Source organism: Calcarisporiella thermophila, assembly GCF_041956535.1.
Source record: "Calcarisporiella thermophila strain CBS 279.70 unplaced genomic scaffold VTP21scaffold_17, whole genome shotgun sequence".
NCBI classification, from domain to species: Eukaryota; Fungi; Calcarisporiellomycota; class Calcarisporiellomycetes; order Calcarisporiellales; family Calcarisporiellaceae; genus Calcarisporiella; species Calcarisporiella thermophila.
In genome coordinates, this window is record NW_027192207.1 from 30,310 (window position 1) to 44,513 (window position 14,204).

Below are 14,204 nucleotides of genomic sequence, written 5' to 3' on the forward strand. Positions count from 1 at the left end.
CCAATGGGTTATGTTGGAGGAATGGGGTAGGAGAGAGGGTTTGGGGATTAGGACACTTACCATGGCAAGGACTAATACAATGGAGAGGGCATTTGCCACCTGTCTAAGAAGCACCTTATACCACTTCACCCCACCTTGACCCTTGAGCTCATTATACCCATACTTCTCAAGGCGACATTGGGCTTCTTCAGTTGATAGACCGTCTTCCAAGTTGACATTGAGATTCTCGACGATTCTGTTTATATCCCAAGTATGATAAGGAGTAGTAGGTTTCTTGTTGTTGTTAGAAACCGCGCTCGTGTTGTGATGTTTCTTTTTCATTATGCAGAATAAAATGAAAGGAGTAAAGAGAAAAAGGGAATAAAAAAGTGGAGATGGTTTTTTGAGAGTTTTGGAGCAGGGAAACTGGTATTAATATAAGAAACCAAGACCTCGATTTACACCCATTTTTTGGTGTTTTCGGCATTTGCTGTCGGAGTCTATTTTTAACTCTTTCCTTCCATTGAACTCCGCATCGAACCCGATTCGGTATATGGTAACGCGGATACCAGTGACCCAGGAAAAGTGTGCTCCGATTGAGAAAGATTATATCATCGCAACAAAACCTCATTCGTGCAAATTGACATTACAATAAAACACAGTATAAAGAACTGAAGTATCCCTTTCCCATGAAGCACTTTAAATTTTAAAATTCAGCGAGTAATACTCCCTAGTCGGGCAGCCATATTCTCCCGAGCATGAGTAAGTCAACAGATTTTATCCTGGCTCTCTTTTGACTGCTCTGGATGACTTTGCACTTTGCAAGCGCAAACAAATCGTTCAGCAATTTAAGCTGGTCCACCCACTCTTAATTCTAAGTAGTGTTCATGGTCCACTTTCACTTCTCTAAATCTATACAGTCCATTGAATGCACCATTAAAATGGCAAAAAATTTTCCCACATTGAGTTGTAGAAGTCAGAAACTTTTCTATATAGAACAATTTGCTCGATCGTTCTCTTTTGACTCGAATCGAGTCTCTGTGTCGCCACATGCAAGGGCCGCGCTTCTTTGTGTTCTATATAGAAAATTTCCTGATTTGATACTCGTTACCTTGATGCCACATAAACAGTCAAACATATTTAGGGTGAAAGGCACTGAGTTTTTGCCACTTTATACCAAAAAGCGATAAGTCTTATGACCTTCTATTGCATATAGAAACAAAGAAAATTGAGATTTTACAAGACGGTTAAACTATGACTTTAAATTCTAAATATCGGAAAAAAAAATCACGTTTTTTTCATCCATTATGTTCATGGCAAAATCGACTTTCAAATCCGACATTTTATTTTCCCATGCGCTACCGTCGCGCCAAAAATTTGGGCCTAGACCTCAGCTCGTGCATTGAATCTTGCGTCAAATTATGCACTGAATCCTCAAACGTGTCCTTAATTTTGGTTCACGACTAAGTGGTTGGTTGTCAGCCACCTTAGTAACCAGCCTTACACTTACACAAATTTTGCCAATTCATTAAAATCTTTGAAATAGTCATACAATTGAGCACAGCTTGAGCTCTTCTGCCCACGCGATTTATATGCATCGCTTTGCACGCTACTCACCTATATGACCCTGGAAGAGACGAGCTTATTGCACCCACGACCCTTCTGCTACCAACCTGAGTAGAAAGATTCGTTTTTGAAAATTTTTGAAAATCCAATATCTTTTGCACCTTTGCATGAGATTCTAATTTGGTAAAGTCTTTGCAAAAAAGAAACTTGCAAAATTTGAGTTTGGCGTACTTAGGCAAAGGTAAATTTTAAGCTCGTATTAAATAAAATGAAATATGGTACTGAAAATTTGAGTATATACATACAAATCTTGTGAATCGATCAGAGTCAACAACACCCCATCCAATCCTATCAAGTATCTTCTTGGTCAACTAGTTTTCTAAGCTCCTTGATTCGGTTTACCAAGTCGGGGCGCTCTCGTGGAGGCGGCTCGAATGGCCACTCGTCAGAAATTGAAATAGCCGTAGCGTCGCTGCCCTCCTTCTCTCCAACCAACGAATCAACGGATTTCCCATCTTCCTCCTCGTACTTCTCCTCTTCTTGTTGCGGGTGATGCTCTCGTAGAAATGGTGATGACTGCTTTGGCTGCCACTGGCCAAAAGGATGGTGGGGAGGCTTTTTTGCATAGGTTGCAACAATATCTATATACACACGATGCGTCTCCAACTCATGCGCTATGCGTGTTTCAAGCTGATCATAGTCTTCGGGATCAAGAACCATCACTTGAGTTAAAAATGGGCGCAAAGAGCGAACAAGCTGAATCCAATTGTCTTGGCCGAGTTTGCCTATCCGACCCGCATATTTGCCCATGGGAAACGGCACCGAGGTCACCTGCACGTCCTCAAGACCGATCTCATTAAAATGATTCCCAATCTTATGTACCCAGCTAGGATCATTGCACCGAGCACGCATCGAGTTATACACTAAAAAAAAAAGCTCGGGGATGTGAGAATGAAAGTCGCAGAGAAAATAGAAGATGAATGGTCACTCACATCCGTCTGCAATTTTCCGAAAAGCAGGACCACCGCCTTGTATAGCATAGTCTGGGGATAGTTGCCAACATCAGCACTCAATTGCTCGTACTGGGTAGGAATATCCTCTTGCTTACCTGCTTCCACTATCTCTAAGTAACCTTCCGGCTTCAACACCCTAAGAATTTCTTGGATAAGTCCCGGCCACTCAGTACTCACGAGGCCAAATTGAACGCAGCGAAGATAAATGAAATCAAACGTGTCATTTTCGAAGGGAAGACCCTTCAAAAAGTTTGCAAGTTGAAATTGGCAGTTCTTTGGGGTGATTTGGTGTGGGAATATTGAACTCATATCAATTCCAACAAAATGGCTATTTGGAAATGTAGTGGCCATTTCCAACGTCCAAGTGCCGGGGCCGCACCTAACCGTGACGAAAGAATGTAAAATAAGTCAGAGTTGAAAAACCAAGGCGTGAAAGTCTGACACTCACCCAACATCCAAGACTATGCACCCCCTCTCCAATCTCTGGCGAATGGGTGAGAGGAAGTCAGCGCCAGCGAATAAGGAGCTTTCATAGAGGAGCGTAGTAAGAGGCAGCGCGGTTAGTCAAGAAACATTTAGCATTCAAAGCAAGGAGAAGGATTCACCGGAAGGCATAGTGTCGCATAATCAAACGATCCGATTCGGCATCGTCGTTTGGTAACAGGTAACGAGCACCTAGAGGGAAGAGAGGATTGAGTCGAGAAGCAACTATGGGGATGGTTCGCGAACAGTACCTTGTTCATCGCAAAATCGCCTTCCCAACACCCACTTAAACTTGACGTTGTCCAGCTGCCAATCTGACGGGGTATTCGGTGAATGCTCACGGAGGTTTGCCTCTACCCCCAGTGAATAGGCTTGCAGTAATTGAGGCTGTTGCCTCGAACCCCTGCCCAATTCGCACCCACCAAGCGACTCCGGCCTACTTCCGCTAGCCATAGAGTGATTTTCCTGGCACAACGACAGTGGAACCTCCTCCAAGGTCTTGGAAAACTCCTCGCCAGGCCGTTTCCAAAACCGAAAATCCGATGCTGTCTGGGTATCGCCACTCTCCAGCCGAGTCGTGTGAAGTCGGCGATGATGGCGTGATTTTGAAAACAGCGGCCACCACGGTACGTGCGCTAGAGCACGGTGAAGCGCGGGGTTCAACAAGAACACGATCAGGTTGAGCACTCCAATCAGCCCCACCAAGACGGCGTCCACCTTGACGAGCTCTCTTAGAATGGGTGAGCGTGACTCGCTGGTGACGGTGTAGAGCCAGTCCGCCACAAGGCCTGTGGGTTGAGTCACGATGAGAACAAGCGGGTACAATACGATACGCAACACGGAGTTAATCAAGGCGCGCTCCTTGATGCGCAATGCCTCGGTTACGTCCCGCGCGGTTTGCAAGCGTCGCGTTTCGCTTAGCACCCGCACTAGCACCAACACAACTACGAACATTGAGTAGAGGATAGCCGCCGCCACCCACACAGACACGCCAAGGGCCATGTTGAGAATCCCATCACGGCGACTCCATCCTGGGACAATCGTCTCCCATTCCTTCCGGTAGGAGACGTCGGGATACACCAGCCACTCGATATTGGCAAGAAAGGCGATCATGAAAGCCACCGGCACATAGCACCTCTGGATCTTTTCCAGCTTGGTGCGCCTGTGGATAAACGACAGCTGGAGATCCAACGCGATGCAAAACGAAAGCAATGCGGACCAGACCTTCAGGAACTGGCCGGAAAAGCCCAGCATTCGAACAAACCAGTGCTGCTTTCCAGAGAACGGATCCATCACCTCGTCGGAATGAACAAGGATGTATTCAATACGCCACAGCATGTCGACTAGGCCGATCCAAAAGGAGATTCGGAAAGAGATGCTGTTGATGACCTCCGGCAGCAACCTCTGGAAATACCCCACCATACCCATCATTAGCAGGCCGCTGAATGCAGAGAGGCCGTTGATAGCGACGTCGATAGCTGGGATTAACATGCCGCCTACGTAGGGCAACTAGCCAGTGCGAGAAGGCGCTGCAATAGTAATGAATGTGGAATGGAAAACAGAAAAAAAAACAAAGGACAGTAGATTTGGGAGAATTAGAGGAGATGAAGGAACATTAAGGGAGAGTGTGCATCAATCGAGAAAAGCGAAGGTCTGCGGGAGACAGGAAGCTCAATCAACGGGGAGAAGGCGAGACAAAGAGAGGCGGAAGCGAAAAGAATGGCTAATGGAGGCTCATGCCTTGACGAATATTCCCTTCGCTCCTTGCCCCACCCCGACCGTCTTTTCTCTTCAGTACGCGAAAAATAAAACTCTAATCCCGGCGAAATGAACCATTGCATATCTCCCTTGGCGGAGGCCCAAACCCGCCAATCACCGGGCGGCTGTGCCACCTCCTAGAACCTTTTTTGCGCTAGGCTTTTGAAGTTGATGTGTTAGAGCTTAGTGAGGGCCGCAAATGGGCACTTATCAGATGTCTGAAGTGCTAAGATAATGAATTCTAAATAGGCTTAATTGCAGAATGGTTGACTCAACGGCGGTTTAGCGCCTCGCCTTGCCGGCCCCCCTCGAGCCCCACCCAATTTCATAACTCCCCTGTTGCCACCCTGCGCGCTTCCGAATGACAGCACCGAGCACTCCGCCGGCTCGCCGCGCCATCGCCCCACCCTTCCACTGCATTGGAGTGGTCGTTCGACCGTGTGGCTTTGGCCTCGTTCCGAACACGCCCCGACGCTGATTCCGCATTTGATCTTTTCCAAGGATTGCACAAGTTTGATCAGCCATCTCTACCAAGCGCTGCTGTTGTCAGATGTATATGGCCATGTTGAGGGCAACGCCCCGCGTCCATTGGATACACGATCCGGGCCAAAGGAACGCAAGAGATGAAGCAGCTGCTTTCTCCCATTCCGAAGCTGGAGCCCATCCTCTTTTAGAACAAGATCACGTAAGGTGACGTTGCACGGCACTCTAACATAATCGAACTGAGAAGCATCAAGGCCATCCGTGGAGATTTGGTTACAGTTTAACCTTCATGCGCTTACGGGAAAGCACAGCGTAATAACGAAACGCGATTAGACAGCGGCCTCTCTGTCCCTTCTTTACTGGTAGCAAAGGAGCTGATTAATCAGCTTGCGACGAAACCTAATATCGGCCATTCGAATCGGAGAGGGAATGACTGTAATATATTGCCGGCATGCAGCTTAGCGTTCCACCTGTGATGAAGCCTGCGTAACCAGCTTGTGCACAGGAACACTGACAGAGCTACAGTAGGAGGGATAGGATCTCTTCATCAAACCAATACCAAAGAACGCTCCGGCAAAAAAGCGGGAAGCTTGCTTACCTTGATCTATCTGGACCGGGGCATTGGGTCGAACTGGGGTTATTCTTTTAGCAAGCACTCCCAAGAATCTTCTTTTCAACCATGCTTATACTTCAATTCCCCTCTCCTCCACCCATGTAATGTATCGAAACACACAGTGAACCAAATCAAAGGAGTACGACCAATATTCTCGAACCCCATTTTACAGGGAAAGCATCGAGCTCGCGTTGCAACCTCAAAGAGCAAATAAACTTCCAAATCGAAAGTGCTCAGCTGGAGCACATGTTTTCTTTATTGAATTTTTCTACCAGGATACCGTAATTTAACTCTTAGTATCTCATAGGACCGCTTCCTGATTTATTTTTATCTCTCAGGCATTGAACATGGTTGTTTTTGTACCTTGGAATGTATGTTGTTCTATTTCGACATTGGCGAGAGCCCAGGGCCAAGCAATAACGTTCCTGGGATAAGGCACTAAGCCTACTACGCTCTACCTGAGCACAATTTTAGGTTGAGGAGGGGAGAAGCTTGATCCTCGTGCATAGCGATTTAGTTAGAGGATAGGAAGGTATATTGGTTATGGATGGAATTAAAGGTGAGGTTTCAAAAGGTTTTAAAAAAAAGAAAGTATTAACAAAAAATAAAAACATGGAGTAGGAAATATAAATTACACTCAAAAGAAAAAACAAAAGAAACAAATCTAATATCCAAATGCTTTTCGAATCTCCTCGGACTGCTTCTTTTGTCGCTGTTCACGCTCCTTGTCCTCTCTATCCTTCTTTGCTATTAGAGCGGGGGAAAAAAAAAAAGGAGAAATGAATTAGTCACCACCACTTGCAGATCCAAATGTCAGAAATAAACGAAAGAGAAGCATTCACTTACTCTGCCAAGAGAGAAGGGCTTTCAGGGGGTCATAACTTTTCTTCTTTCGGTCCTTGCTGGACAAGGCCATTCGTATTGTGGGCGATTTTCTCGCTGTCTCCTCGTCCTCACTGCTATCCTCCTCGTCAGAGCTTGACGAAGGTTCGCTCAGGGTCTCGTCTTCATCCTCCATTTCTTCCTCTATGGTATCCGTCTTGCTCGTCTCCAATATCTCGCTGCTTAACCCCTTCTGTGGTTGCTGTTGTTGAATGCGAGAACAAGAAATGCTAGAGGCCGCCGGGACGGCGGGAATGACCCTAAAGCCTCCGCGGGCCATCATATCGGAGAGCGACACTCGTTTACTCTTGTAGTTGCTCAAAGGATTCATCACAAGAGGGAGATCCCGTGGAGTGGCCAACGTCGATTTAGGGGTGTCCAGCCTATTGAAGGAAAATCCATTGGGCATCTTTGGGGCCTTATTAGCGGGCTGCTGAGACGCTCTAATATCCATTTCAATCTTAAGCAACTCCTCCACGTCGCTGCCCCCTTCATCGTCGGAATCCGATTCTGAGGAGGAGGAAACAGCCGAAGCATGCGCGTTGGGGAGTGTTGGGGATTTGGTGGCTGTGTCAGTTCGAGAAGACAAGTTGGAAACGGAGGAGCTATTACTCTCCTCATTTTTCGATTCCAGAAGCGAACGAGCTGGGGAGGAGGCGGAGATCGTTGATGTTGCAGCGGAAGCAGGGGATGACTTGGGCACGAGTTTGGAAGGAATCACCTCAGGAGGCATTAATGGATCCGGCTTGCGATCGTCAAGATCTTCATCTCCTTCAAATTCGGAGTCGGTCGCATCACTGGAAGAGTCGTCATCAAGCCTCAAGACCACTGGGCTATCTTCAGCCCGAGGTGCAGCAGCTGGAGGCCGGGCGTTAGCTTCCGATTCTGGATTAGAAGTCTGTGCAGCTGGTGGCGGTATATCGGTCGAGCTGGTGGGCGCAGAAACGGCCGCCACCGGAGTTGATTTTAATGCATCCACCTTCCCATCGCCCTCCTCCTCTGCATCCGAATCTGAATCAGTAACGGTGCCCGATGAGGACGACTCATCTGTGTCGCTGCTCTCCGAGGAAGTAGAGGATGTGCTCCCCGTATCCGTGGCTTGCTTGGTCACCGGAGAAGCATCTACCAGAGGCAAGGATTTAGGCGGCCGAGCGGGCTGATCCACCTCGGATTCCGTATCTGAGGAAGTTTCTGATTCCGATAATGCAGAGTGCCCTGTGGCAAGGTAGGGAACGGCTGTGGGCAGTAGAGAAGCGATGGATGAGGCGGTATTATGGGAATTCGTTGTGGGCGCATTAGACTTGATATTTACAGCGGTATTTTCCCCCCATGCTCCCTCCATTTTCTCCTCTTCGTCACTTTCGGACTCTGTCTCTGTTTCCGTCCCTGATTCGTCAGAGCTCGAAGACGCGGTTTCTGTTGCCTCGCTCGAGCTCGACTTACTGGTATCGGGTATCGAACTCTTCTGGGTCATCACAGGAGATAAGGATGGGCTTTTGGTGTTGAAAGATAGAAGAGTTGGACCGTTTTCTGTTTTCGTGGGGCTGGCTTGCTTAGGAGAAGAGAAGGCCACTCTTCTTCTCTTGGCCGAGTTTGCGTCCGAGTCGGTGGAGCTGCTTTCCTCTTCGGAGCTTTCTCGAAATACCTTTCGCTTCTTATTCTGTTGCTGCTGATTAGGGTTTGGAGAGGTAGGCGAAGTTAGGGACTGGGTGGATGTTTGGAGAGTGGGCTGCGTAGTAGAAACAGGTTGAGAAAGGGGTTGCAAAGAGGGTGTCTTCGCAGGAGCGGATGCGGATTCCGACGCTTGCTTGTGTTCTGCTCTGGACATGGTGGTTCCCTTTGGCGGAGGCTTGTTCAAACTGTGATTTTCGGCAGAAATACTTGAGGTAGAGGAGGCCATGAAGCTTAGAGTTGGAGCGGTAGTATCCTTCGGCCTAGGGGATTCGTTCGTCGAAATATCACCCGCAAGCATAGGTTTAGCCGGAGTGCCTGCAGGCGAACTGTTAGCCGGTGAAGCTTCCCCGGCGGATAGCCCCAATTCAGCTGTCTTTTTATTCAATTTCCTCCGTCTTCGGTTCTATCATAACACAAAACGGAGAAAAACGCTTGTCACCAAATTATTTACGTGAAGAACAATTCAAAAAACAATTACTCGAGTCTTCAAATTAGCTTGATCACTCTGCCCCGACTGAGGTACACTGTCTTTTGATTCCTGTTGGTGGGATGATTAGTACCGAAAAACTTGAGCATTTCCGAGGATTGCATAGGCATAAAGTCAAGCAGAGACTTGCCTTATTTCTGACTGGGGTTATAACCTCTGGAGCAGCCACCTTTGCTCGCTTATACTCGATAGGCTGGGTGGGAGTCTATTAGATCCATTAAGAGGCGATTAATAGCTACAACGCGTCAAATTAGAATCTAACTATTACCTCTGCATCGGATTGAGTAAATGACAACTTTCGTTTTCGCGTTGAAGGTTTCTCTGGATGCCGTTGGAAAATGGCCAATTCAACCAAGGGTGAATAATTGGGATGAAAACAAGACTAAAATCAACGTTTGAACTTAACGCACCTATATCTGGTGACCATTCCAAGAATGTGGCGCTTGCAAACACCATGCCCCGATCGTCGATCAATCGCGAAACCACCCCATCTTCCAAAAAATCAAACCCGAGCTCGTCTGTGATTTTATCGACTGAGATAATTCTGCGCACAAGACAGCCATCCATGGTCAATGGAGGGAAAACAATGATCAGGAGGCATCCACTTACGGTGATCCTGAGTTATTCTTTGCAAATGCAAGTCGAATGGTCGCCTTTAACTGCGAAATGCTTGTATTCCCATTGACGTCAAGGATAAATTTGGTCGAGTACCGCTCTAATGGTAAAGCGCTCGACTCAGGCAACTGTAGCTGAACGCGTATCCGTATTAGATCATCTGGTTTTTTGGGGCTCTTAGTTGTGCGCATGTCGAACGAGTATGGCGGCTGAAGGGAGGGACGGAACACACTCGAGCTCGATAGAGCGAAGTAATATTAAGAGAAGCAAGAAAAAGCAGTCTTAAGTGTGTAAACAGCCTACAGGTTTCAGAATGTTCTGATTGGTAAGAAATTTCAAATAGGGTATTGTAGAGAGGTCATCCATGACGCAGATCCTGTGAAAACTGGACACAGATGAGCGTCTGCACATACAATCCTATATTTCACCAGGGTCCTCCCTATGTCATCCTGCAATGCAAGTGACGAAACATTCAACACAGCCGGCTCAGCTGCGTGGCTGATTTAGCCAGTCCAAATGCACTCCAATCTAAAGAGGATTTCAACCGCAGTTAGCACTTAGGATGAAGATAGAGGACAATGGCTCGCGAGCGCGGTGCGAGAATTCGGTTAAAAGGTTTCGCAGCAGATCGCCAGTGGCGCTCCCCTGTTACTTGGATCGTTACTCAATGCACATAGCTTCTACGCGCCGATGAGGCGTAATATTCTGTCACAGCAAGCACGTGGCCCACGATGACCGCAGCGATGGCCGTTGTGCCCTGCAATCCCTTTGAGACCAGGCCGGCTTACCAGAGCCGAATTTTTTAGGGTAATAACTCCGGCCTCTCCTTTAGCTCATGCAACTCCACAGGGCCGCTTTAGAATTGCATGATGCCGCCCCCCTTCCAATCACGGCCGTGGGCCTCACTCGCGGCCACACGGCTCAGTGGAAGCGGGGGCAGCCCCGGGGCACTAGCTCTGAAGCTTGTGCACCGCGCAAACCTAACCCAAACAGGCCCCCATGCATCCGCGTGAAAAAGCCAGCATTTGCGATCCACCCTAACCTGCCCAGCACTGTGCGCAGCTGTGTGACGTATGATGGAAACTTCTCTGTAGATTCTCACCATAATATAGATTGCCTAATAGCCAAATTGGACACCTCCTTCTCTTGACACGCAGGAGCTTCTGCTGCGACCATGCTTTCCTAGCCCTCTCATGCTCTGCCTGAAATGCCCCTCCTTCTAGCCAGTCGATGAAATAGAACCCTATGCTAAGCACTCAACCTTCCCGGCTCAACCAGCCTGACTCCCCGCCTTTGACCGAGTGCGATCCGGAGGAATTACTCGATGAGCCCGAGCCTCCCAATTCCACTCCAGCCGCGAAGGAATCATCGTCTGCCGACCCTGATGAAGCTTGCAGCGATGACTCGACTCCTCCTGAACCACGTCCCACCATTATAGCAAAACTTTCCCCAGATGACGCAAGTGATTGGAATTTTATACTTACGAGCGCTGGCCTTCGCTTCCAGCTCCGATTGCGGTCTCTCGGGGATCTGCACCGTCTTTTGAGCGCTTCTTACATATTTGATAATGCCTCTCTACCCGAATTTCCTCCCACCTTCCCTAGAGACAATGCAGAGTGCAAACCGCTACCGCGGTGTACCATTTTCAGCTGGCATTTTCCTAAACCCGTTCGACAGGACATGCTCATTCCGGCAGTCAAGAACTATGGCGGATTTACTCGGAGCCTAGTGGATTATTTGTTCCACTTTTATGTGAGTGGCTGCTTGAATTACTTCCAGCATCCGGATCGCCCAGCTTTCCTTGAGAGCTATTATCGGGGCGAGATCGAGCCAGTTTTGCTCTACACCGCCATCACTAGGGCTGCCCTGCACCTCTTGCTGAAGCACATGGATTGCTCGATGTTAAGGCAGATCCAGAATGTGATCGAGCACCTGCTGGTTCGGGCAATAACCTTGCTTGAGGAAGCATTCGACTCGCCGTCTCCGCAATCTGTGCTCGCCTTCTTAAACATGAGCTGCTGTATGCGGCGAATGTATCAGCTTGAAAAAGCATACACGTATCATAAACAGGCGGTGTTGATGGCTCTCGCGTTGAGGATGAACCAGGATGACCCGAGTGAACGGGATTCGATGAGGATTGAATTGCAGAGACGAATATGGTCAGTCCTTTTTTATTTGCATCTCTTAAAGCTCCGTTTGAGCTTACACCATGTTTCCCATTGGAATTTCAGGTGTTTCCTCTGTAAAAATGAATTGCTGAATTCGGGCGTCTACGGAAGACCCTGGATCCTGACTTTGGAGACCATTCGCAACTCGCCCAAAGTAACTTTGGGCCCCTGTGATACCAATGAGTACCGGCTGTTTTTGGCAAGCATGATTCTCTTGAGATCACTTGGGTGTGAAATAGACTAACCTCTTTTTCCACGCTATGCCAGATCTCATTCGAGCTTGATATTGCATATCATACTAAACTCGCAAGATTCTCCAACATTGACTGGTCCCAACCCGACCAAGCGATTGTCCGGAATCTTGTGAGTATTGCTGCGCTTTTACAACACGATGTCCATGTCAACCTCGGGTATATTCTTGGAGTCGTGACAAGCATCCACCAAAAACACATGATCAACATCAAGCATGACTTCTGGATCAACTGGTGCTATCTGTGGCAGCAATTTATCGAATCGGATGCCCCCCCAAGACGCATGGGGTCGGAGTTGATGCAGCAACTAAGAGCCAAGGCATTGGACGAGTATCTCAAGGTTGGCTTAAGCCCTCTTTCATCCCCGGTATTCTATCGTGGGCTTCTAATCGAAACTCTCGCTCTTTACTTTCCACATACCAGGGAGTAACCAATGTGACCTCATGCTGGCGAACCGCTCTCCGAGACAGGGCGGGATGCAGTAAATATTTACCGAGCCACAACTTCTGCCATATGTACAAATTTATCGCAAGTCACCATCCAAATCGGACGATCCGACGACACATTTTTGGCCAGCTTGGCCAGATCTTTCGACTATTGAAGTCAGACCAAAGCCCTGCGACCCTGGGGGTAAAGCTGCAGATACACGAGGTAGTCAAGGCTCTGGAGGAGATGAAGCCATTCGTGTTCACGGAGCAAGAGCTGGAGATGATGAAGGGACCCAAATTGAAGCCAATTGCCATCCGACATAGGTAATTTACCCGTCGCTAAGGATGTAGGATTAGGTTGGGATAGGCTCTACTTTTATGACTCGTTGTAAAATATCCTCCTCTCTCCTCACAAATCATTCCCTGTTTAAAGCCGATGTTCAAAAATGGGTGTTTCCACCTGTGCACATTAGGATACTTTTTTTTCTTTCCTCTTTTACCCCTCTGTTGTCGAGTGTGTTGGTGTTTTCATAATGGTTGCCAATTCCGACAATAAATTGGAGATAGTTAGCAAACTATTCCGAATGAAACCTCGTCTCTACCCACCCCAACGCCGGATTATTTTCTCAAGGGGCTCTACATTATAGTCCCAAACGATTCTATTACCTCACTAATAATTGGCGTAGGATAGAGCCATGGTGAGTAAACTCCCGCCAAGAAATTTTTAGCTGCGCATAATGGCCCTTGGGAATAGAAGTGACTCGACTTTATCTTTCCTTCGTGGAGTTAAGAGGAAGGAATGGCCAGACTAGAGCAGAGTACCTTGAAACAGAAAAAAGAAACAGACGAAACAAAAGGTAGACCATGGTTCTTATGAAACCACAGGTGGCTGAGTCTTTTGAGCTTATACTATGTTACTGTGCGCGGTTGCACGCGGATGAAAAAAAGTTAAATCCAAGGCTCTTGCGAATCACCAGTGCGTGTTTGCGAAAATTCGGTCGATATTTGAGAACGCTATGCTGAGATCCCAATATAGATAACAATGGGTGTCTCAGGGCTCGTCTTGATCCTTCCATTAAACTTCCTCGTATATCCTCAATTAGTATATAATTCCAATCCGCAACCGAAAGATGAGCACTAGTACTGACGATTGCCTAATGGCAATCGTCAGTACTAGTGCTCTTAGCTACAACGTGCTTATTAACGTAAGCACATGCATACTTAAATTAGGAAATATCTATCCGTCAATATCAAATATTGAAGAGTGATACGGCCTTGGTTTTCTTTACACCTTTGACACTACTTGACCATGCTCTTCCACCTTAGTGCTTTATGCATTTTCTTCTATCAACCTTTAACGAAACTTGGATAGGGATCGTGTTGACCTCCAGCGGATCCCAAGAATTTCGGCTATATTTTAGATTTATGATGGGAACCAGGAAATAATGTCTTCCTTGGCATAGACAAAACTGCGGATGCTATTAAAGGTGGCCTTAACTCTTATCTAAATTTCCTCCCATCTCTTCAACCTATGGGGTTCTCAAATAGCCTCGCCTTATAGGTTATAGATAGAATAAACGCACCATAGAGCTGAAATAAAAGTCCATATTTCTTGTCCTTAGAGTTTCGAAATGTATTAGGGCAAACTTGCCAGACTATTTGCGCTGGACACAAGTACTTGTGTTACCAACCAATCTAGGGGAGAAAACGAATCTTCGGCAGCATCATCAGTCCTCAATGGTTCACCTAGGCCCACTAGAAAAGATATAAGCTTAGTTTGGGGAGTACGTGAAAGCTTTGTGCA

At 47.3% G+C, this 14,204-nt stretch overlaps 6 protein-coding genes across 6 annotated transcripts in view; 2 read left to right on the forward strand and 4 right to left on the reverse strand.

The window, feature by feature from the left end:
* VTP21DRAFT_3238 (uncharacterized protein) overlaps positions 1–321 on the reverse strand; it is a gene marked incomplete at both ends in the record, with an annotated part of 3,086 nt that extends 2,765 nt beyond the window's left edge. Inside the window, one exon of the mRNA XM_069393519.1 lies at positions 61–321. Within this exon, the coding sequence (XP_069249242.1) occupies positions 61–321 (261 nt within the window). The remainder of the gene's footprint in view (positions 1–60) is intronic.
* Positions 322–1,896: 1,575 nt separating this feature from the next.
* VTP21DRAFT_3239 (uncharacterized protein) lies at positions 1,897–4,532 on the reverse strand (the record flags this gene model as incomplete). The annotated part of the gene is made up of 6 exons (XM_069393520.1): positions 1,897–2,468; positions 2,538–2,588; positions 2,654–2,937; positions 3,007–3,084; positions 3,164–3,233; positions 3,293–4,532. The coding sequence occupies 6 exons, from the start codon at positions 4,530–4,532 to the stop codon at positions 1,897–1,899; spliced, it is 2,295 nt and encodes a 764-aa protein (XP_069249243.1).
* A 549-nt stretch (positions 4,533–5,081) lies between these two features.
* On the reverse strand, positions 5,082–5,573 carry VTP21DRAFT_3240 (uncharacterized protein; the record flags this gene model as incomplete). Its single annotated transcript, XM_069393522.1, has 3 exons — positions 5,082–5,339; positions 5,396–5,507; positions 5,560–5,573. The coding sequence occupies 3 exons, from the start codon at positions 5,571–5,573 to the stop codon at positions 5,082–5,084; spliced, it is 384 nt and encodes a 127-aa protein (XP_069249244.1).
* A 986-nt stretch (positions 5,574–6,559) lies between these two features.
* On the reverse strand, positions 6,560–9,744 carry VTP21DRAFT_3241 (uncharacterized protein; the record flags this gene model as incomplete). The annotated part of the gene is made up of 7 exons (XM_069393523.1): positions 6,560–6,642; positions 6,742–8,854; positions 8,930–8,989; positions 9,069–9,143; positions 9,207–9,259; positions 9,349–9,482; positions 9,548–9,744. 7 exons carry the CDS (start codon positions 9,742–9,744, stop codon positions 6,560–6,562), a joined length of 2,715 nt encoding a protein of 904 aa, XP_069249245.1.
* Positions 9,745–10,388: 644 nt separating this feature from the next.
* On the forward strand, positions 10,389–10,776 carry VTP21DRAFT_3242 (uncharacterized protein; the record flags this gene model as incomplete). The annotated part of the gene is made up of 2 exons (XM_069393524.1): positions 10,389–10,607; positions 10,678–10,776. The coding sequence occupies 2 exons, from the start codon at positions 10,389–10,391 to the stop codon at positions 10,774–10,776; spliced, it is 318 nt and encodes a 105-aa protein (XP_069249246.1).
* A 22-nt stretch (positions 10,777–10,798) lies between these two features.
* Positions 10,799–12,728, forward strand: VTP21DRAFT_3243 (uncharacterized protein; the record flags this gene model as incomplete). The annotated part of the gene is made up of 4 exons (XM_069393525.1): positions 10,799–11,712; positions 11,785–11,920; positions 11,989–12,312; positions 12,396–12,728. The coding sequence occupies 4 exons, from the start codon at positions 10,799–10,801 to the stop codon at positions 12,726–12,728; spliced, it is 1,707 nt and encodes a 568-aa protein (XP_069249247.1).
* Positions 12,729–14,204: the final 1,476 nt, after the last annotated feature.